This window comes from Camelus bactrianus, chromosome 14, assembly GCF_048773025.1.
Source record: "Camelus bactrianus isolate YW-2024 breed Bactrian camel chromosome 14, ASM4877302v1, whole genome shotgun sequence".
Classification (NCBI taxonomy): domain Eukaryota; kingdom Metazoa; phylum Chordata; class Mammalia; order Artiodactyla; family Camelidae; genus Camelus; species Camelus bactrianus.
In genome coordinates, this window is record NC_133552.1 from 11209611 (window position 1) to 11234565 (window position 24955).

General features: G+C 37.1%; 1 protein-coding gene across 3 annotated transcripts in view; it reads right to left on the reverse strand.

The window, feature by feature from the left end:
- The window catches only part of TRPC4 (transient receptor potential cation channel subfamily C member 4), a 167781-nt gene that overhangs the window by 97613 nt on the left and 45213 nt on the right, over positions 1 to 24955 (reverse strand). For all 3 annotated transcript variants that reach the window (XM_045514098.2, XM_045514099.2, XM_074378079.1), the window contains one exon: positions 20100 to 20504. In XM_045514098.2, coding sequence (XP_045370054.1) covers positions 20100 to 20477 — 378 coding nt within the window. In that variant the 5' untranslated portion in view covers positions 20478 to 20504. The remainder of the gene's footprint in view (positions 1 to 20099; positions 20505 to 24955) is intronic.

The following is a 24955-nucleotide window of genomic DNA, read 5'->3' on the forward strand; positions in this document are numbered from 1 at the left end:
ACTATCATCATCATTTTCTTTGGTCGCTCTTTCTCAGTCCCACTTCCTGGGGCCCCTTCGCTGATTCATCCCCTGACCACTGCTTCTTCAGGGATCAAACTTTAGCCGAGCGTTCTCCTCATTCTACATATATGAACTCACGCACGTTAGCTGCTCTCATGTTAGTTATAGTCTGTACGTGCCAACTTGTGTTCCTCCAGCCATTCAGTAAAACTTTGGGGCACCAATTTTATGCCAATCTTCAGCATTTGGAGAATATAGCAGTAAACAAGATAAAATCCCTGCCTTTACTCAAATTGCATTCTAGAAAGAGAGGAGAGGGTTTCAACACACAGCATGAATGAACATTTGAATGAATACATCAATGAGTGATGGAATGTCAAATGGTAATGGTTCTGGAGAAAAGCCCAGTACAGTAAGAGGAAATAGTGTCAGAAGCAAAGAGAGACTGCAGCCCTATATGCAATAACAGGGAAGTCCTAGTGGTATGGTGGCATTTGAATAAAAGGCTGAAGAAACTTAAAGAACAAGCTAAGCGTCTATCTAAGGGCAGAGCATTCCTAGAAGAGGGAACAGCAAGTGCAAAGATCTTGAGGCATAAATTATGATTAATATATCTAGTCAATTTGATGGAAGTTGAGTTATTGAACAGAAGAGCAGCAGGAGACAAGGTTAAAGGAAAGTGGCAGGTGAGGAGCAGATGAGGCATTTTAATCCATTTTAAGCACTCTGGCTTTTCCTCCCAGTGAGATGAAAAATCATTGGAGCATTTCAAGCAGAGAAGTGGCACTCTGACCACCTTTACAAGACTACACTGTGTTGAGAATGGACTAAGGGTAACTGAGGTGGAAGCAGGAAAAATGAATAATAATCAAGCAAAATTTTCAATAATCAAGGCAAGAGTTCTAGATGGCTGAAATAGGCGGCAGGGTATAGCTCAGTGGTAGAGTGCCTGCTTAGCATGCATGAGGTCCTGGGTTCAATTCCCAGTACCTTCATTAAAAAATAATCGTAGATGGCTGAAATAAATTTCAGTACAGAGTTTGAGAAGTGGTCCAATATTGGATATATTATGAAGGCAAAGGCAACAAATTTGCTAATGGACTAGATATTGGGTGTGAGATATAATATCACAAAGAGAGATCAGTGATGACAAAAGATCCTGGCTTAGGCAGATGGAACTGCGATTTACCGACAACATCCTGGAAGAAGAGCTTTGGCAATAAATAAAGATTAAGATTTGTTTTTTGCATGTTAAGTCTGAGATGTTAGAAATCTGGAGACAGACATTTGAGAGTCATCTGCATACAAATAGAATTTAAAGTCATAAGCTTAGGTGCCATGTCGCAAATGAGAAGTGAGTGGAGGTAGAAAAGAGAAGTCGGAAACTTGAGCTCCAGCATATTACATTTTAGAGGTTAAGAAGAGGAAGAATGACCTGCAAAGGATATTGAGAAATGCAAGAAGAGTGTGAAATCCTCGAATAGTAAGGTACGTATTCTGGCAGGTTGGTAGCTATGGTGGTGGAAGCAAATGAATGTTCTCTCGTGATTGATTCTGTCTTCTTAGTAAAATAGGAGATAAAGACATCACTTGAGAGAGAGAAGGGGAGAGGAGCTGCAGACTTGTTGGGTGTTTGAGGAAAAAGAGGGAAAAATGAACTCATCATCGAGGAAGGTGGGGGAAGTATACATACCCAGGAAATGTAGTAGGATCGCCAGGCTCCACAAAGTACCCATTTGAAATTAGTGATTAAACATTTGGAGTTAAAGTAATTGAAAGGGTTCTGTTTTTCTTAAGGCCCCTCTGGCTAGTCAGGTACAGGCTATACCAGAAATGGGATTTTACCAGATAATATTACAAAGGGAGTGACGGAAACTTGTCTGTAGAGAGGGGCACCAGGGATGGACTATCAAATTTTAATTAAGGAAGTGACATTATGAGGGTCGAGGACCCAAGAAAAGTTTAGCTTATGGGCACTAGGTAGAGTGAGCAGGAAAGAAACTACAGCTTTGCAGGTTGTATCATTAATGAGAATAACAGTTCTTGGTATGGCCAGGGGAGCAGGTGGTTGAGGTGAGGTGGCGTTAAAGATAACTGTCTGGGAAGGAAGGAAATAGGTTTAGAAAAGCCAGGGTAATTCTAGGACTAACCACATGTTATCATCAGAGAAGTCAAACAAGACCGTGTTGAGCAGTGTGACCATGTCTGAGGCCAAAATCTTTAAGTGATGGGAATACTGTATAGCCAATTCAACTGGGGCAGAGGGGCTGGAATGAAAGAGAGAACAATGCTATGAAATAGCCACTGAGGAACCAAACCCAGTGGTGTGACTGATGCTGCCAGAGAGACTCAGATTTCAGTTAGGAACGAAGGGGCTTCAAATAACCTTTTATAATTTTCCCCTTGAAACTCCTGCACATGTTAGGTAAGACATAGCCTAGACAATTTATATTTTTGTTACTGTTAAAAATGTTCCCCTTTTACAAGTACCTACGACACATATTTGTTTGTACACTCACTTAAAATTTTAAACTCTAATTTGTTAGAGCTAGTGTTAGTAACATATAGGCCAACTTTGATTAGGGTCTAAAATGCCTTTGAGTTTTCTAGAATAATGTTTCATATCATGACTTAGATAAGCTTTCTAATTAATTATAATAATTTACAGATTACATTTTGTTTTTATGTCGACACATTATGTGAATATACTTTTTATCTCTTCGAGTCTTTATACTTTTTATTTTTACTCTTTTTGTTATTCAAAACAGAGCCTCCAGTAGAGTACTGTATGGAGAAAAAATATTGAGAATCCTTGTTTTGTTATTGATACTAATAAAAATGCTTTTAATATTTCACTGTTCAGAATGATACAAGATTTAGATTTTTTTTAATAGATTCTCTTAATCAAGGAAAGTCTTTTGTCTGTTTCACTCCCGGTTTGCTTAGTTGTTTTTTTTTCCTTATCATAGAAGGATAAAAATTTTATCAAAGGCTTTATTTTTTTGGCATCTAGTGAAATAATCATTTATTTCCTTCTCCTTTACCTGTTAAGGTAGTGAATTACATTAATAGGGTTTTCTAATAAACTGCTTGAGATTTTTGCATTTATATTTTTGTTGGGCCAGAATTTTCCTTTCTTACACTGTCCCCTTCAGATTTTTGATGCCAAGGCTGTATTAGTCTCATAAAGTTAGAAATGTCTGTGAAAGACTGGAATAATATGTTTCTTGAATGGTAGAATTCACCTGTTTTTCTTCACCATTATTTTTAAAATATACTTATTAACCTTTTGAAAAATCTGTATTTATTTCAAATATTTCCATGTTTTAGGTTTTATGTAAATTTTTATTATAAAGACTGTTAACGTTATTTTCATCTTACTAATCAGATGTATCAGTCTTTTTCCCCCCTAACATTGCTCAGTGTAGCCTGTCACTCATTCATTAAAATAGGACTCCAAACTTTGAGGGTGAATGAATGCCATGTGTATAGGGTTTCATATAAGCTAAATATCTGCTTTACTTTTGTGCTCAGAAAGTCTTATCCACATGAAAACCTCTAACGCTTGCTAAAGAGACTTAGCATTCACATCATATTTAAATTAATTATGACATTATTTAATCCACATGATATTCAGTTGGTATTTGGTATTTATCCCTTGATAGATTTTAAGTGTTCTCAATATTATTGTGATGATTGTGCAATATTTTAACTTGTATGGTGTTAAAATACACTGTAATTTACTTAATCATCTCCATTTTGAATGCATGAAAGAGTGATTAATTATGACTACCTTTTTCTTTGGTTTTGCTTTTGCTAAACATTGCTAAGCTGGTTTTTCAAAAGGATTTTGTTCCAACAAAAATAAAGGGTGCTAGTTTCACCACCTAGATGGAGCATAAAATACAGAAAATTGCATAACTGCCTTCTCGTTCTTTGTTGTCAATCAGTCTGCATTAGATAGAATTATTTTTATCAATTTTTGTTTTATGTTTTATAAGTTCTTTTCTCTTTTTTTGATTTTATCATTTTATTTTAAATACTTCTTAAACATATTTTAAACTGTCTGTATTAAATACAAAGGAATACATACTATCAAATCATTATAGAGATAATTTTGAAATAAAACACATCTTTCAGAGGTTAAAAATCACACCGAGGTTAACCTTCATTGTCTTCTGTTTTATAGTTTTCTCCAAAGGTTTGTTTAAAGTCTGCTGCACATGATTAATGTAGATTTACATGAATAAATAAAAGTTGACATAATTATGTCAAGTCCTGTGATTTGAGGTTCCAATGAAGTATCCATGGAGTAAAATGTATCTTAGTTTGTGTTAAATTTAAACAAACACTATCAAGCTTGCCCGTACTTTTCAAGCAGCCTGAGACTCTTAGGAGGGTAGGAAACACAGCGCCAGACTGTGTCCTCCTAGCTGGATGGAGCATGTTTGGCAGGAATGTAGGGACAAATGACATGAATCCTCACATCTTAATCCACTCTGATTGAAGAGCACTCAAAATATGGGGAATGTGGAGGCATGGGAACGAGGTGTCATCAATCCAGCATGGCAAAATACCATTGCATACTGTGCTTAATACCTCGATTTCTTTAAACAATCTATGCTTCAAGTGGAAAATTCACTCAGCTTTTTCTCTGTCACAGCACCCATTTAACAAAGAAAATGATAAAAAAAAATTTCATGTGGATCCTTTCTTGGCAGTGAGAGATGCAGCAGAATTACATGGATGGGGTGTCCTAATGGGAAAACACACTGGTCCAAAAGTCCAGGGCGGGAACCAAAATAGTTCCCATGAATGAGAAGATAACATGGCAAAGTGAAAATATGGAACCGGTAGTTGGAGCTGAGAAGATATGAACGGCTGCAGGTTGGTAAGGCTGTCTAGGGTGGGCAGCCTGAATGCCTGGCAATTTTGAGTTGGCCACAGATGAATGTGTGGTTGATCAGTTATACCTTAAAAGGAGCAGATGAGATAGAGCTGAGGAGTCAGGTGATCTTGGCTCATCCACTGACCCTCAGCGTGGCCTCCAGGACGATGTTCACTGGCTTCACATTTAGTCATAACAGCATTGCCTGTTTACTCACAGGATCGAGTCACCTTAATAGGAAGAAAGAGCTCTGAGCTCCAACACTGAGTTGCAGTGATGCACAAATGAAAGGAGGAGAAAGTACCCTTTACATTTATGATCTTAGACGTGAAAACAGATAATTATTACAATTGTGGGTTTTATTTTTCCGTTAGTAATGAGAAATTAAATTTAAGAATACTAAAGAAAAATTTTTATTTCATGTATGAGCAATAAAAGAATGGGCCTATTGAGTGAGTATGAATTTCCTAAATTTTATGTCCCTTTCATGGATAACTATAATAGTATAATTAAAGATTTCCAAAGAAAGAATTCTAACTTTATATTCATGTTTAACCTGCCCATATATTTAATAACTGCTTTCTCATTGTTGCCTTTCTCTGTTGTGATATGCAGAAGCATTATAATCTGTGAGAAAAGCACTGACTCTTTCCTATTATAAAAGCTGTATATCTTTATTGCATAAAGACTTTTTAAATGTCAGAAATACAAAGGAGACAGAAAATTCACCCTAACTCCTGCTAGTCAGAGATACACATTGTCTCTCTCTCTATCCAGATACACATTCTCTCTCTTTCTCTCTCTCTCTCAATATGTATAAAATTTCAGGTGTGTTTTATTTTTTAACAGTTGCAGGCTGTTATGGAAATAGTGCAGTCAAGGAAGGCTGCGTGTTCCATATGGAACTTTAACTTTTTAAGATGAGATGAGGCTTCTCAGGATTCAGTACTTCACTTACAATCCTACACAGCATCGTGGGGAGATAGAGGCCAAATTAAAAACAACAGCAACAAAAAAATCCCATACAACGTTATCACAAAGGTATTAATTCTGAATATGGTCTAAGTGAGAATTGCTATCTTAACTAAATAAAGCCTCTAAGCTCTCTGATGTTCGACTTTATCTTGCCAGATTGTTCTTTGCCCGATTTATTTTCAGGAGTGATGATGGGGTTTTTAATCGGCCATGTTCATCCATGCACCATCTACTGGGCAGACTGTTACTTAATACCCAGCACGTGCACAGTATTATGTAGCCAGGAGAAGAAAACGCGACTACAATTTGATTTGGTTTGAAGAGTAAAAGATGCCCAAGGAACACACTGACATTCACAAGTTTGAGAAGAAAGTGACCCACAAACACCATCACAGGATAACAGGCTCAAAAGCGATTTTGTTTTAAAAGACCCAACTATAACAACCAAGGCTAATAAGAGTTTTTATATTTATATATTTAGTATTCACTTGAGGGAAAAGGAAAAGGAAAAAAAAAGGCTTCGTTAAGAAGAATCAGCAAGTTTATGCAAATGAGGAAAATCTGTTGAGCTATCACTGTCACACGATGTATTGTGTCGCTAAGAATCCAGGAAGGTCGAGGCCACAAAAACGTAGCCCTTTCAGGATTAAAAACATAGCTATGAAACCAAGGAGTGCTACGGAAATAACTTGCTTTTCAAAACTCTTCCTCTGAGGCTGCATAAAAATAACTGAACTAATGCTTGGAAAAATTCTAGGAAGTGACAGTGTGAAGCTAATGAGAGAAGACAGGAGCTAAGTCGTGGCAGCCCCGTAGCCCGGCTTTCTGGGCACGAGAAAAGTGATGGGCACTTGGTCCTCCTGATGGAACGGTGGCTTCATTCTGCCCACGAGTAAAGAAAGTGTCACCCAGAGTTTTGACTGGATGCTGAGAAACGCACATGGGAAGGGAAAAGATCATGCTGTTCTATTCTTTCCTCCACTGAGTTTCTTTAGCTGTGAACTTGAATATTTAGATACAAGAATGAAAGACTTCAGCAATTTACGAGTTCTGTAGCCACCAGCCAAGAGACTTCCTAACCTCTGTTTTAAAGCATCCAAAATGTATCTAGCAGGATAGGTGCAGGGGCAACATGTTACTAGAAGAAGAAAACTTGGGGGATGAATTCCACATCTCTCATGCCTCAGATAAAATATACAGAAGAGGCTGAGTCTCAGGGAAAATCAAAACAGACGCTGAGTGCAGCACTAGTTACAGAATGAAAAAATCACTTCCTCTGCTCCTTGTTTTTTGGATCAGATTTGTAAAGAATGGAATGTATTAGCATTATCGTAATCCCCAGATATCATTTTAATCATTTTGCTATAGAATTAAGTAAAGAAGAAATCCAAAGAAGTGTATCATGGTGGTCCATGAATTTGTGTTTGCTTTTTTGGGGGGTAACATTTAATCTGAATTACGTCACCCAGAGAAGAGGCATCTATACCAGGTAAAAATGGACAAATTTCATGGAAACTGGTGATGTTTGTGGCGCCTTACAAAACCTCGGCTAATATTGTGGCATGCAGAACTGTAATCTATTGAAAAGTAAAGAAAAATACTAAAAAGTATATGCCTATTATTTTTGAGTTCACGCCAGATAGTTAAAGCTAATACACGTGTTTCCAGAGGCCTCCAGTATTCACCAGGTGGCAGTCTTTTCCTTGAATGTGGTCAAAACAAACGTGATCTGCTTTACCTCATCTTTATTAAAAGAAACAGTGTGACTTATGTGAGGAGATGTTCTACATTTATTCCCATAATGTTGAATTTAAATGACCTGTCTCTTCTGAAAACATACTCCCTCAAATATCCCTAAGGGAACCTGTTTATTCTTCCATGAGATCATCTCTGATCATTTTCTTTAATCATGATTGTTCCTTTTCTCTCTCTGTATTCAGAGTGAAACAACATTGTATTTGATGATTAACAACATGTTTAGATTGTATATATATGTAGACTTGACTGGTCTTAGAAGGCTGGTCCATTTCCTCTCTCCTGGCTTCCTGGCGTCTCTGGGGAAACGGTCAATTTTCCTGGGTCCATCTGACCTCTCATAGATTCGCAACCCTCCTAACCATTGTGCGGGTGTTTAGGATGCCTGGCCTCAGAGATTTCATCACGAGAATTCAACAAGTTTGCCCCCAGTGGTCTGCATCAGCCTATCTGGAACCGAATCATGACAACATAGAATCGTGATTCCAATGTGAATCTCTAGACAGATCAAATTAGCATAGTTGGTTCTGAAATAAGTGAATGATGATGATGATGATAACAACACTACATCAAAGGTAAATACACTAGGCACTCACTGTACACAAAGTATTTCAAATTTCCAGTTCTCACAGTAATTGTGAGAGGCAGCCATTCCCGCTTTTTTGTTTCAAGTTAACAATCACCATTGGGTCATGCCAGTAGTAAGGGATGGAGATACGACTTGAATTCCTGTCTGACTGATTCCAAATCTGATCCTTTTCCAACAGGAAACAGTTTCTGTTATGCAAAACTAAGCCTTAACACATTTATTTACATTTATATTTTCCCCTTGTTCTACGCAATGCTTAAGGCTGGAATGAAAGTAATGTTTATGATAAATACTTCTATTTGATTCTCGACCCCAAAAAGTGAACTTTAATCCTGGCTCAAGAATGAATAATCTCAGTCATCTTTGGCAAGTTTCCTAAATTTCTCTAAATTTCACTTTCTTCATACTTGTGATGGTTCCAGGAGTCTGTGTGTGTGTGTGTGTGTGTGTGTGTGTGTGTGTGTGTGTGTGTGTTGTGGCAAAGGTGGGGGGATATGGGATCAGTATGTATGATATCAAAATGCTCTCTGATTTCACAAAGTTAAACCTGAGTCTTTGCTTTTTTTGGTTGAGAGAACCAGGCAGCCTAGGCCAGGGTTAAGTAGCACATGGTATAGTAAAGTAAAAGTCGTCTAAAGCAGGAGTCACAACACATGGTTTAATCTACCTGCAAGTAAGGCATTAGATCGAGGCTGAAAAGCACTTGAAGTGTACTTTTCAGAGTATAGTGAAGTGCAGGCTGAAAAGCCCTCGACATGCACTTTCCTAAATATACTTGAAATACACTTTCCTCAGGCTGGTAGTTTAAGGTCAAAAGAATCAAAAGCTCCTCAGATAATAAAAAAAAAGATTAATGGGCTCTAATATTCTAGGGTAAAGTATACAAGAGAAAAATGAACTAGCAACATTTAACATACACGTAATTGATCAATAAAATTTTTAAAAATCTTGAGCATTTCATTGATAAAGCTCATAGTTATATGTGTGCAAAGCGAAAACATTTCAAACCGATTCTATTTGGGGTGGAGAGAACAGTATCATACCATTGTGCACCAAAAAAGCCTTCTAAAATGTCAACATATTACACTTTCCCAAATCCACCGAATATTTTTTAGACACGTTTATCGTTTCACAGAAACACTATAATAATGGTCTCTTTCTTTTTTTTTTTTTAATAATCTTAAATTTCTTCAATTTTGGGGTCTTGTATAATCTAATGTGGATAATTCTGAGATGTTTAACACTGTGCCCCTCCTCCCACAACAATACAGATGTAAATACAATTGGAAATTCAATCTTGTATAGAGAACAAAATGGATGAGGACACCTATTCTCTATTACTACTTTTATTTATCTCGAAGCTGCAATTGATTGCTAGATTTAGTTCCCTGAGGTCAAGGACTATTTTGTGATCACATTTTAGCAATATTTTGGTCACAGTAGGAGGCCAAGAAAATTTTAAAGACAGTAGATAAAGGGGAGAAATTGAGACAGGAACAGGGCAGGGCACAGCCATTCAAGGAATGCTGCAGCAATTAACATCAAAATGGTGGAAGATTCAACCTCCAGGAGGCCTTGAGGCTCAAGACGTGAGAGATTTGACTTCTAGCAGATCTTGAGCTTCATTATACACCCATTGTAACCCGTTTGCATGGTGAATAACATGCCCATAGGCACCAGGGCAGTCCCAAGGCTAGCCGCAAAAGGTCAAAGAGTGGGAAATGGCTAACTTCGGGAATCCCAGCCCCTTTCCCAGACTAGTTAGACTGGTCCTTCCACTTAGTTGCATATGAAGCTACTAAAGCCCATAAAAATGGGCAACACTGCCCCTCACAGCCTCTCTCTCTCTCCCCATCCCCCGCTCCGCACTCCCCTCCCCCCAACCCAGCCGTTCGGAGACGGCCCGCACTCTGTCTATGGAGTGTGTACCTACATTTACTCTAATCTGAGCACCCAATTCCCACACCTCGTGGCCTTTCTCTTGCCTTTCAATGGATCTCTCTGAATAAATTTACCTTTACTCAACTGTGGCTCGCTCTTGAATTCTTTCCTGCGCAAAGCCAAGGACCCACGCTTGGCGGGGCACGTCCCAGGGGCTCAACCGAAGCCTGGGACACGGCCCTCCTCACACCCCACATCCATTTTTCCTGCATCAAAATGAAGAAATACATGATTCCTTTACTGATCTTTGCTCACCCAAACCATTCTCCCAGCCTCCCTGTCTGTCTCTTCATCTTGAGTTTTCCTTGCTGCTTTGCTCCAGTGGAGCTGAAGCAGGTGCGGAAGTCATGATTCTGTACCAAGAATAGTATAGTGATTCTACACTGCTGGGTCTGTCAGTGTAGATAATGACATACATACCCAGTTTCTCCAAGATAAATGTTTCTGTACATAAATATACATAGATGTATAGACACATACAGATTGAGACACATATTTCTCTCTGATTTAAAAATAATATATGTTCATTGCAGAGATTTTAGAAAAGACAGAAAAGCACAAAAAGGAACAGCATACCCTTTATCCCAATATCCAGAGATAACTCATGTTAATGTTCTGCTACGTATTTGTGGCTGGCCGGCAAGATGGCATCCAGTCGCCTTCACCGCCTGGTACTCATGCCCTTGTGTAAATAGCCTCCTTCCATACTGACTCAGGCTGATCTGTGTGAGCATCAAAATCATTTGAAAGGAAAAGAAAAGGAATAATTCTATATTGCTCATGCTTAGCACAAATAATAAACACTGTATGGGTGATAGTTTCAGATAGACTTTAGAATCTCTTCCAAGCCTAAGATACTGTGGATGATTTTAAGAAAAGCAGTCCCATTTTCCATTATTCTTATTGTGAAACAGTGTGAGTGCCTGCATAAATGTGTGCACATGTGTGTATGTATATGTGTGTGTATCTGTGTATGTATATGTGGGTGCCTCTCGGTATCTGTGGGCAATTGGTTCCAGGACCCTAGATCTGGATCCCCAAATCTGAGAATGCTCAAGTCTTTTATATATAATGGTGTAGTATTTGCATATAACCTACACACATCCCCCATATACTTTAAATCTTCTCTAGATAACTTGTAATATCTAATACAATGTAAATACTATGTAAATAGTTGTGAATACAATATAAATGCTATGTAAAAAGTTGCCAGCACAAGGCAAATTTAAGTTTTGCTTTTGGGAACTTTCTGGAATTTTTAAAATATTTCCCTCTGTCACTGGTTGAATCCAAGAGTGCAGAACCTACAGAGAGGGAGGGTACACACACACACACACACACACACACACACACTTCCTGGTTTTGCGAGATTTGCACAGGAGGGGAAAGTGATACCTATTTACATACTGTTGGTACAAGGTGTACAGGATATGATGGTAGTAAAGAAGAGAGGTATTTAATTGGGTCAGGGTTTCATAATTTGGGTCACGCATAAATAGGAAAAGGATTTGTGTTCTCTGAAAAATAACCTCCTCCAGTCTAGGAGGTAGGGTCTGTCTCTGCAGAGTCTCAGCCATCGGGTCCTCTCTTAGTCCCTTCACCTCCGTGTCAGACCCACCCACGGGACAATATGAAGTGCACATTGGTTGACATGTAATCACCTCCCGCTTCCCAGCAGTTTCTCAGCCTCTAGTGTTTCCTCATTACTGCTAATTGTTGCCTACAACAATCTAGGACATCAGATAGCCAGTTTTGCTAAATGAGTCATTTGAAAGCACTAGAGATTTGCTCAGCAGCCTCTGGCTAAAGGAATTTTCAGGATAATTTGGAGAAATCAAGGACCTGAAGAAATCTTTCTATGCTGTTTCAGGACCAAGTTTTTGCTCCTAGGAGGCGGCAGTTCTGAAGGGCTGAGATTGCTGGACATCTGATGGACAAAGTAGCCAGGCAGTTTGGCAAAAGAAGAGTTAAGTCCATGAAAACAGAGAAACCTACATTCAAATCTCTCTAGGGCAAGTAACTCAATTTCTCTGAGCTTCAATTTCCTTGTCTAGAATGGTTCAGGGTAACTGGGAGGAATCCATTAAATAAATGTGGAAATATACACTGGACAGTCAAAAAGAAAGTTTGAGTATACCCTACTGCCGCACTCATGCATTTAATCCTCATTAAAGCCCTATTATTTAGTAACTGCTTCCACATCTGTTAAACAAAGATTCTAAGGCTTTTTTGAAGGTCAGCAAGAACGCAGTCTGCAATTGTTAGTGGCATCCACACGGGTTGCCAGAGGGGAGAGAGCAGTTTAAGTCCTCAGTTACTGATGATGACTTTGGGTAAGTTGACTTTAAAAAAATAGCAATAATAAAGACTGTTACGAGGTTTAAATGAGATAACAGCATAGAATGGTCTTGCGAGAATACGTGGCACATTGGAAAGCTCAATAATCATAAATAATTTTTTTACCTTTGCCTACAACCACGAAGGTAAAATGTAGTAGGAATTTACAGTGTACCTCAACCTATTAATTTTTCAAGTTGGGTATTGTTTTTGAGGAAAATTATTCAATATACCACTAGTTGAGGATTCTCTGATATTCTGGACAGTGGAAAACACGTAAAATCTAAATAAATGCATAATTATTTCTAATTTATACTTTACACTCACCATGATATTATTGCATTAAAAATTCACATTTTTACTTGATGATGCTGGTATTGCCTGACAATTAAGCCTGTGTCTCCAAATCAAACAAATCTAAATACTTTCTCTGGGAGATTCCAGAAACTAAGAAGTGTTGCAATTAGGTTACACGCGTGAGGGGGTGAGGATTCTGCAAAGTTAAACCCACTCCACTCACCCAGCATGGTCTCCTTTAAGGGTAGAGAGATTATGCATCCATTAGGTAAATCTGTAATTATGAATTTTTCTTTCCCTCCAAAAACCATCCACTCCTTCTGGGTGAATTTGAGCATTCTCTAAGAAGGCTGTATTCTATAAATCGACTCTTACCTGCTCAAAACACACAGTTTGGAATTATTGTCAAGAGTTTCCAACACACGATTCAAACATTGGAGACTTGACATTGAGATATCTAGAAATGACTTGATTCAGAAAATTATTTCATCAAGAATAAATTGTGATGAAATTGACAGCACGTCTTTTTTCTAAGTGCTTGAAAAATTGGTTCTTGAAAAGACCATTTAAAATTCTACATAACTTCAGTCCTCATTTTCTTGTGCTTCAGATATTCAAGCAATAAAAACTTTACTCATTTTGCATCTAATCAGAGTACAAGTAAATATGAGGTTGAAAGGGCATTCTGAGAACAGTTCTGAGACATTGTAATCACAACATGTCTTTTTAAAATTCCCAATTATATTAACACCTTATCCATTCAATTAATTACAACTGTTAAGTGGCATCTCAATATTCCTCAATGATTAATTTTTTAATTATTACAGTGAATGAAGTTCAATTAATATATTGCCTACTGAGACATCAGGTTATAGTTTTAGATTTAATCACAACATTTATGGTGGATTGGGGGGATTTAATAAAAATGACCCCCCCAAAAGCTTTTCACCAAAGCTCACATTTGAAAGATGAGTTTTCCTCTTTCTTATTTTAACATACACTCACTCCTCATAGCAGCATCCAGCACTTCACAAAGCATTTGCTTGAGGACCCTTTAGACTCTTCCATGTACAGATGCATTTTTAATTAAATTGAATTTAATAAGTGTAGAATGCTCAGACAGCATCAAAGTGGGGGGGGGGTCTGCAGGTAATGAGCTTTCTTAATGCTCATCACATTGGTGTGTTAACTGTCTAATCTTTACAACAACCTGGTGAGCAGGGACGATAAACCCCCTCTTACTTATGAGAAAGTCAAGGCTCAAAAGGCTTAAATAAGTTGTCTGAGATTATAAAATAGCATTTATATCTCTCGACTCTTTTCACTATTTCTCACTCCTTCCTTGTCCACAAACAGAGAATAAGAGCCCTGTCTCGTATTTTCTTACTGTGGGATGGAAATGCCTCAGTGCTTACTTACTGCTTTGCTTCAGATTGTTTTTTGTTCCTTTCTCTTTTCACTTGAGTTTCAGAAAGCGCTAAAAGCCTTCTGCTCTTGTGGGTTCCAAACATATTTAATAATGATGATGATGATTTTTACCTTCATAATAAGTGTGATACACTGAGAGCAAAGAGCAAGAGAACATGGTCCAGAAGGATTACTTCTCTATAATTTACTCGTCTTCAAGAAGAATACAATGTCAACGTGTATTATTTTATGAGTCAGAATGACCAGTTAGCTGAAGCCACTTTATCTTATTAACAGTGTAGCATAGCCCATCTTTTAAAAATTCTTCCATGTAAGGCAGAATTATTCAGATCTCTCATGACTGCCATTTGCCAGCTGATTAAACACAATCTATGCCCTATGTCGTAATAGCCTTAAAAATCCCTGCTGTGGAAAAATAAGACTCGACTGAATTTTCAGAGTACTTGCTAATAAAAATACTTTATACTGGTTACTACTTTACTTTATAAAGATCATATTTAGGGATCATTTTCAGCCTTTTCATTTTTTTAAAATTATGTTTTTATTGAAATGTAGTTGATTTATAATGTTAGTTTCAGGCGTACAGCAAAGTGATTCAATTACATATATACATACATCTATCTACATATATTTTCAGATTCTTTTCCATTATAATATATTACAAGAAGTCGAGTATAGTTCTCTGTGCTATATATATATATATATATATATATATATATATATATATATATATGATTATACATTTATTTAGTTTCACTTACTATCGATATCAAGGATCTAATAAAGATAAATAGGAAGGTGTAACTCCCATTGGTTAACCACCAAGGAAGTTAACATGTTTTCATTCTGCAAGGGGCAGCTCTAAAGCTTAGAGCATATTGGCTGTCTTGACATACAGTGTCACTGAAGAGGGACCATATGAATTTCATGGGACTGTAGAAGGTACATTACGTGTGAAGCCCAAAGAGGAAAATCAAAGAAATGCAGGAGATAAAAGCAAACTTTTGCTCTGCCCAGTAGCCAGGGGTATATTTATTAGCATCCATATCAACTGAAAAAATGTTCCTTAATTTTAGTCAGCAAGGTGTATTTTGGGTTGGAGATATATTTGCATTAACCTGCTAATGCCAACCTCCTATTTCTCTCTTTGATTTTCTGATCACTTCATAAAAGTGATAGGTACTGTTTCTAAAGCCACAAATTGTGTTAGCACATCTATAGAAATTAGTATTTTTTAAAAAAATTTCCTATGTGCACTGAGATGGAAACAAAAAAAGGTAAACTGAATTAAATTCTCCTTCGCTCTCTCTAAGCAGGGTTTCTATTTCTAATGATTGCATTTTTCAAATGAAAAGGAAGTCATGCTCTCGAGAAGGAAAGTTGGCCAGTGCTTACTCAGCTCCTTCTTTTCAGCCTTCTGTTGTTTTATTTGTATATTTGTTTGTCAACAGGAAGACAGAGATCATGGCATAATATAGTAATAACCGTATATGATGTTGTTATTACATGTTATCCTATAAAACACTTTTACAAAATTTTACCACCACCAGACTTTAAGAAGCAAGCAAATTAATTCTCTGATTCCAATTAATAGCCAAGAAAACCAAGGCTCAGAGAGACTCAGAGACTTGTCAGCACTTCTGCTACTCAGCTCTGCTCTCCCCTGGCATTTCAGGGCTTCTAATGACTTAGTATTAATTGAGCAACTACATGATAAATGGCATCATGGTATTCAAGATAGAGACATAGCCTAGATATGCAGCCCTGGAGGCTCTTTTAAATGTATCTAGCTCATATTGTAAATTAGGATAATTAACTAATCCTTTAAATGATCCCTGTTCCAATGGGTGCAATGGCTAATGCTGGACAGCATGGTGGTCATCTTTTGTGACTCCTGTGTTTTAACAAGCCCTCCCAGTAATTCTGATGATGCTGAAGACTAAGTACCACTGTCTAAATGAAGAGAGAAAAAGAAAATTCTGTTTCTGGTAAACATTTACTGGAGCCGCTAAAAAGCTGAAATTGAATCTGGCCTTAGAAGACATCAAAGAGAAAGGTCTTCTAGAAATAATTAAAAGTCAAGGAACCCATCAACTGACTGAAAAGTGGGGCTAAGAAGTCACTCTCAGTTATTCTCTGTAGAGAAAGAAGGTACTAAGGTTAAAGAAAAGTTCAAGTCATCGGAGAATATCAGAAGAGTGATCCTAGCAAGGGAGCCATCCCAGTACGAATACGTAATGTCCTGTCATCCTGCCGAGTGTGGAGCACGGAGGCTGTGTCTACTGCAGGACAGAAATCAATTATTACTCTTCCCACTCTTTACAGTAAAAATGAAAATAAAACACTAAGAACTTGATGCCCTGATTTATGAAGATCTACATTAAATATGGAAGGGAGTAGTTAATGATCTATGCCCATCTGTGTATCTGGCAAAACCTAAATATCTTGATTAGAGGCTGTGTTGAGAAAATAACATAGACATTTAAACAGTATACGTGGGAAAGGAGAGACAATCAATGTCACAGTGACAGGAGGACAGGTGATATTATGTGCATCAATGTCCTCCCTACTGTCTGTGTATCAATCCCAGACCCCTTTCTTAAGTCCAAAATTTCTAATTATCTCCTACATGTCAATTTCAACAAAAATCAAAACCTGAGTATATCCAAGTGGGTCCCACAAACCTTTCTGAGACTCTTGATCTCAGTTAATGGAATGAGCTTTCCCAGAGATAAACCCTTAAACATTCTTCCTCCTTCTTGGCCTTTCTCCTGCTCTCCTGACACCCTCTACACAGTAATATTTTGCATTTACCGAGTCCACTTAATTCAAGTTCATAATTAGCCAAGGATTTATTTCTCTTTTTCCTTTTCCATTGTGATCACCTTTATTCATATCCCCAAGATATTTTTCCCAACTCTCTTCACAACTAGACCTTCAGACTCTAGAAAACAGGAATAATGTCTCTTTCCCAGTGCTCAGCTAACGCCCGGCACAGTAAGCGTGTGCCAACTGTAAATTGCTCCCAGGCGAATGTACTGGATTAACGTGCAGATTAATCTGAAGTCTCATAGCCCCCAGGATTTCAGGATGCCAGCACACATTGCAGCTTCTTCCAGAGAAAGAAATGAATATGTGACAGATTTGTAAAAGAAGAATATATTTCCAGATCCACATTCATCACATTTTAAGTCCTAAGTGTTCCAATCATGAGATTTGTATGCTTTTTTTTTTTAATATTAGATCCTTTTTTTTGACTCATTTTAAGACAAGCTATGTTTATTTTGTCCACTTGGATATTATTGTGTTCAAGTTTTAACCACTGGCTTCAATACTCTCAACACGATGAATAGTAATGTGTTCTAGAGCCTTGAGGGTTGCCCATGAGAGTGGAAATTAGGTAAATTATAATAACACACAAAATAACTTTCAACAATCATGAGTATCATCTAAGGAATTACACTTTTTGAGAGAAAAATATCCTGTCAAGAACTTACTTGCTACCTACAAGACACTGGTTTATGGAAACTGCTATTCCACAAGATGGTGGCCATACTTAGGAGATGCATAATCTAAGTAAATCACAGATAAACAGCCAAGCTCTCGTGGGGTTTGCCTGCCCTCCTCCCACCCAACCCCTGAGGCCATCTTTTGCACACTACACTGTAGAAGTGTCATGCTGTAACAACCTCACTGTCATTGTTCAAGACACCATGGACTTTGAGGTAGACTGGATTTTCTCTTTCCAAATTATAAAGTTTGAAGAAAAAGATACAATTCTTTTTGTTTGTTTATTCTCAGTACCTTCGCTGAAAAGGAATTCCAGAATGTGCGAATAGGAAAGAAAAATTCTTGGCTTACAAACTGATACAAGAGAAACCTTCCAGAAACACATGGCCTGGGATATTTCAGACTCCTGGCAGATTGCAAACCTTTACTGCCTTTTATTAATACTCAGGGTTCAAATCAAGTGCCTCTAAGGAGCCAGGACCTACTTGTCAGACTAGAATTTAGCTCAGAAGTTGAACATCTTCCAACAAACCCTCTCATAATAGCAGATATCTTCTCCAGACACCGAATTACTTTGGCTGGCACAAATGTCATTGACTAAAGAGACACTGAAATGTTTGGTCAATATTCTCTAGAAAATAGAATTAAGAAGGTTATGTAGTAATAAACAGGAAAAACACAAATGGCCATTTTGTTCTAAAGACTTGTTGTGGTCTAAAATGATCCAGACCCACAGACATTAATACCTATCTTGTGGTGGTCTATAGAGACATAAAACAAGACGGTATACACTATAAAATCACTGTTATTAAAAAATGCAAGTACTTCAAGACATGATCATGGAAGAAACTTCCAAATCACAAGGTGACTGAGAGAGTAGCACCTGAACTTACACAGATAAAAACAGACTTCTACTCTTTCCTGTCTAAGTGTCTTTGCATTTCTCCAGTGGTGAAAAACTTGGATGTAACATAACAAATATGTTCAGAAATTCCATTACCTGTCCATCCCTGTCGAGGGTTTGTACAAGTTTTGGAAGGATAAATGAAACAAATTTTTCTATTGGTAAAGTTTTACCAGTATGTTGAGAAGGTAATCCACAAACAACTGGCTGTGAAACAAACAAGAAAAAGCCAGGAAAACAACAAGCAATGAAATAGGGTTCTTGTGGAGTGTTGTTTTATCAAAGCTTGGGGGTCCGGTAAGGAAAAGGGGGTGCATGGTGGGGAGACATAAGAATGGGCCATAGAACGCGGGCTTCTGGGGAGGAGTTTTCAGGAGATGTGCAGCCAAGAAGTTCTCTTACTAATGGCGAGGAGTCTGCTGAAAGTCCTCCAGTAAAGCAAAGACAGTAGGAGCTACAGCAGAGCTCGTCTTCAAAGACTGCAACGTCTCCTAAGAGCCTATCATTTGCAGAGAACTGTTGGCACATTAACAAACAGAACAGAAGTTGCTAGAGCTGTAATGGCACAGATTTGTATAAGATTTTACTTTAAAAGGCAGATTTTGAGCCACTGCAGTACATGCAGTGTCTCTGCAATTAGTCAATTAGACTTGAAACAGGGAAGGAAGAGTTCAGTGTGAAAGGATAAAGGATCGAATAGACAATTCAGATACAGGGCAGTAAGAAAGAGAAGGAACTAGACAGACAAAATAGATGCCTCATTCATTTCTGTCTATGACATCGCCACTTCCTTGGTGGTTTAAAAAAAAAGAAGCAGGGAGAAAACAGGAATAAAAACCACATTGTATTTATAATTGTGTGCCATTTTAGTTTATTTTCTACTGATGACATTAAGATAAAGTGACATTTTGCCATCAGTGGACTTGATATAGTTAAGCCTGCGGTCAGAGTTCAGTTATTTTCTAGTAATCTTTTTAGATTTTTTTTAAAAAAAATATAAGTCTCAATTTAAAAGAATTTAATGGGGTTTGCTAAAGAACCATATCAAAATTAGATGTACAATTCGCTTTTGCAGTAAGAGGCAGAATTCCTGAACAGGCAATCAGGTTAAACAGGAAAATAGCAAAATATTGTAGAATATCAAAAAACGAAGAAGAGAAAAAACACCCACCCATACATAGGAAGCCCCGAACCTTGTATCTTGACTCTCACGTAGAAATGTCTCCAGTGTACGGGAAGCCAACATAGGTGACTTTGTTTTGCTTTAGTTCTCACTGAAGTCTGACTTGCCAGGGTGGGAGGGGCAGGTGGTGGTGACTGCTGGAGAGTATAAACTGGGGACTTAACGGTACTCTTCTGTCTTAACGGTTCTGATTGCAGGTTTTCTGTTTCTTAAAATTTGGGGAGAATCTGAGCATCCGCAGAAACTTTCTGCAAGCAAAAGAAACTAAAAACAGTAGTTTTGCACGTACCTGTTTTTCTCCGCTGGGCTTTTTGTGGTTCAGGAGCAGCTCCACAGCTCCGACGACTTCTTTCCTGATGGCGTGTAACAGAGCATCCCCGACGTAGACGTTAAAACTTAAGAGCAGTTCAATGAGCTCCAAGTTCTCATTTTCGATTGCGATGAGGAGAGCAGTTCTTCCAAGAGGATCAATGCAATTAATGTTGATTTTAAAATAGATTTCAGCTTCCTCGAGGGATTTCTTGACACTTGCATAGTCTCCCTTTTCCACCGCGTTTAAGTAGGCTTTCTCCGATGGTGAGAGTTCCGACTCTGCTCGGACTATCCTGAGGGGGATGCGGTCTCTGTAGGGGGCATTAACATTTCTCTTGTAATAGAACTGGGCCATGTCTCATGCCATGCTATTTCTTTGTCCCTGAAAGTGCAAACAAAAACCAAAAAAACACAAGGATTAGGGTTAGCACTTTTTTTTAAACGATGACTCATCACACTTAACGATGATGCCAATAACAGCGATGGAACCATAATTATTAAGTACTAAGAGTTATTTTCCCTTTAAACAATGGAAGTAGGCCATAATTACTCGGTTATTTAGAATCACAGGGTACAAAGATCTTATCTAAGGGGAATAAACAAAGGCTAGTATTTGGCAAGCTATTTTTAAAAGTTACTTTCAAAGTGACATTTGTCAGAGGATGCACCTGTAATTTTTAAAGATTATTTTCAAAACTTATCATAAATACATGTAGTTTTTAGCAGAGGACCTTGAAAATCAAAGGCTGTCTTTGACGTCCCCAAACTGGACCAGTGATATTCGAGTATGTCATTCACTGTCAATTTTGCTCATCATGGAGATGCTGTTGAGATGACGGAATATCACTAAGTTGGCAAAACGCTTTTCATTTGTCATGCATTCTGTTCATAATCTTTGTAAGTATTGATGTTAAAGTTTATGTGAATTAATGATATTAATATCAATAAAACACCATACTGAGCCTGGCAGGCATAATTTTATTTTTTTCCTTTTGTAAGTAAATTCACTGAGGAAAAAAGAATGTGTACTGATGGTATTAATTATTAAGAGGAATCTAGGCAATTCAATTTCCAAAGGAAGAATTTTAGAAAAAGACTACCTATATAGAGAGTTTATTATGAAAATGCTATTTTCTTAATTCTATGACCTCTCTATCATGAAACAATAAGCCACAAGGCAGGAATATTTTTGTTGTGAAATGGATTATTATTTTGAAGTTACAGTAGACACACAACTGAAGATGAGGAAATTATTTAATAAGAGATAATAATAAATAAGAGATTGTTGTCTTGAAAGAGATTAATTAACAGTCTCACATCGCTAGAAGTCATATTGATTTGGTAATCATCTTAGTGATACAGATTTAGTGAAAAATGTAATATGTTTTGAATATCATTTCTTTACTGCTGTTAGTTCCTGATTTCTTACTTCCGGTCTGAACTATTTTATTATTCTCTGTCATTTATATTCAACTCACATGTTTATTTACATATATTTACTACATCAAATTAAAATGAATGGGGCATTCAAGGTAACTGAACATGCATATTCATCTTAATTGAACTTTTTAGACCTAATCACTTTATAAGTAAATTAACCTGATTTGAATAATGCTTTAACTGTAGATTAAACATGCACTGCATTAACAAATGTGATTATATTTAATGTAATGTTCTCAATTTGGGAAATTAGGCATTGTTTGCATGCTACCTCATTTAACAGTAATTTCAGTTTTCAAGTAAAGTTTTATCTTTTGATGTCCAGACTATTCATCATGGTTTCTCAAATATCTAGATTTAGGATCTAATACACAAAACTGTGATTTCATAATTTGTCCCCTTCTGGCATGTTACATTCAACATTTTATTAAGGTGTCTTCATAGACTAAGCAAAAATGGTAATCTCATAATCCAGAATATTTTTCTCAAGTATTCCCAATTTTATTAGTCTTGGTGTTTTAAATGTATAATGACCAACTATGCAGAATGGTCTAAATTTATTTTCATAACTGCAGGCAAAGGGTGTTGTGAGTTCTTAAATGCCAATATTACTTTTTTAGAGGAAGATGAAAAATGATACTGGTGTTCAAATATACTAATTTTAAATGTGCAAATTTCTTACTGGAAGCTTGATTATAATTTTAGTAGTTGGAGGATGCTTTCACTCACCAGAACAATGGGAATAAAATTTATATTATCAGATAACAAAGACAATTTAATGTTCCTCCAGTATAACTAAAAATTCAACAAATCAACATCATTATAGATGCTACATATCTCATTTTAATTTTCTGATTCCAAATGTCCCATATATGTATCAGTGGTAACATTAAAACACCTGCCTCAGGAAACTAGCTGTCAACTCACTTCTATCCATGTCAGCATCCGTTAAGAGTGTGTGGCATCAGTGTTGTGGTTTATTTTATCAGGACTACAATGTAAATGCTTCATAATGATAACAACTGGCATTTATAGTCAATCTCAGCAGTATCCATTCTCTGTTACCTCCCTTTGCCCTTGCCCATGGCTCTCGGAAAACTAGATGGATTTTCCTTTTTTAGAGTTGAATTTGAGGTTTCCCATCCATAATATTTTTGCTTAAGACTGATGTTTGATTGGAGCATACCCAAAATTCAGGTTAAAATGAAAGTATGAACCTCCTCCCCCATGCACATACACAGTCTCAGAAATTCATGTGAATCATGACTCAATCAGGATCAGAAATCAACTTAGAGGATGCAAAAACTCTATTCTATGTTATTTTACTTCATTTATTTTATTTTATTAATGATGGTATCAAATTAAAAAATTAGATGGCTAAACAGCATTTGATTTCTCATTTTCAGAGGGCAAGATGTTGGTGACAGTGAAGGGAATGGTGGACAACACAGAAGACATTGGAGAATTTGGGCGAGGGGAGGGGACAGACAATGAGAACCTAGACATTAAAATTTAATGTCATTTAATCCAGGTAACTGCCATAAATGTAAACTATATAAGTACTTTCAAAAGGAATAATGCAATATTGAGAGACATATTCTACTCAACACTGTATTTAAGATGTGAGTCGGAGATGAGAGTTTCCACTAGATAACCCATCTCTCCATCTATAACGAGAAAAACAGCACTGATGAAGGACTGGGTGAGAAGAGTCAAAGGGTCAGCGCTAAGAAATATCTTTTATCTGCTGTCCTCTTTCAATGTCTTGGATTTGAAAAAAATGTAAGGATTCACGGTGGGAAGGCCAGGTAGATTTGAAATATACTTAAAATATAATACATTATATAAATAAAATTTAAATATTTACAACAGAATAGTAAAACAGAGAGAGAGGAAATGGAGCAACTCCGATTGATGCTAAAAATTTAAAAGAGTAAGGCAGAACATATAATTTTTCAGTATATCAACTCGTCCTTCTGGATTACCGGTGATGCAGCGATACTGTAGAAGGACAAAAATCAAGTTTAACACTTTAAAACTGTGATACACGAATGTAATTGCAAGTGCTGAGAAGGCCGACAGTGTTCCTGAGCTGACACACTTATCAGGGACTCAGGAATTGCTACCGGATAGAAAGTCTGTAAAAAAAAAAAAAAAAAAAAAAAAAAACAATAGGGGATTTGGGGCAGCAAACACTGTGACCTAAAACGTAGAAACAGAAGTCTGTTCCTGGTCCTGCACTTTCAGAATGAACTTCCTGGTGGGAAAAACGATACTGTTCTCCCCATAAGTTATAGATTTAGCATATGAGTTCAATCAATGCCCTCTTTATAACACATACACCAGAAGTGAACGGACTGCTTCATCAAGTTAAGTTTCAAAGACTTGGAAGAGATATGGGATGTGATGGAGAAAAAAATCAAATCTTGCAATGAGAATTTTTAATTAACCTAACATTTATTTTCCCTAAATGTTTTAGGGACTTAAGGAACAAAAATGTGGGGAGAGCTGCACCTTGACATAAATCCCAAGAGAAACTTTAATGATTTTTGTTTGTTTTGTGGGAGGAGATAATTAACTTATTTATTTATTTATTTATTTTTAAATGGAGGTACTGGGGATTGAACCCAGGACCTCGTGCATTAGCATGCACTCTACCCCTGAGGTCTACTTACCCTCCTCCCTCCAAGAGAAATTTTTAAAAAAACTGTCACTAAATATGAAAACAAAAATTATCTAAACAACATGAAGATCTACAGGGAAACAAAAGTTCTAGATATTTTTAGGGATCTGAAGGCATATTCCCTAAAAACTAAACTTAGTTGTACAGCGGAGAGAACAGTGAACTTGAATTCCAAAGAACACAAAGGAAACAGAATACACAGAAATCTCCACTCTTGAGTAGATGTTATTAAAAGTAAAATAAAATTTCCCCACGCATCTTTTTTTTTTTTTTTGCCTTTTGCTTTTTATTCCCTAGTTCACTGCTAAAAGATACGTTTGTACAGTATGATCTCATGACACAGTGAGAAATAAAGACCCTTTATTTTTTGTTGGGATACTCCTGAATGTACTTAAGTTGCATTTGTACTTTTTCTGAAATCTGACATGAAATAACACTTTCCCAGATCCTATTTGGGTTTTCTCTTGCTGTCGGGAGAGTATATTATCTCAGTAATCACTGGCATAATGCAGAGTCCACATAAAAGCACGATGCCCTCATGTGTGCTATCCTTCTGAATTCTAGACCCTTTTCGGCTTTCTTTAGGCAGGATGCTGCATGTAACCTTAGTAGCTGTGAGTCTTAGACCCAAAATGCCACATACTGACTGAAACTTAGCCTGACCAAAAATTAACTGCCAATTATTTTTTCTCTTGTTTTGATGTTTAAAA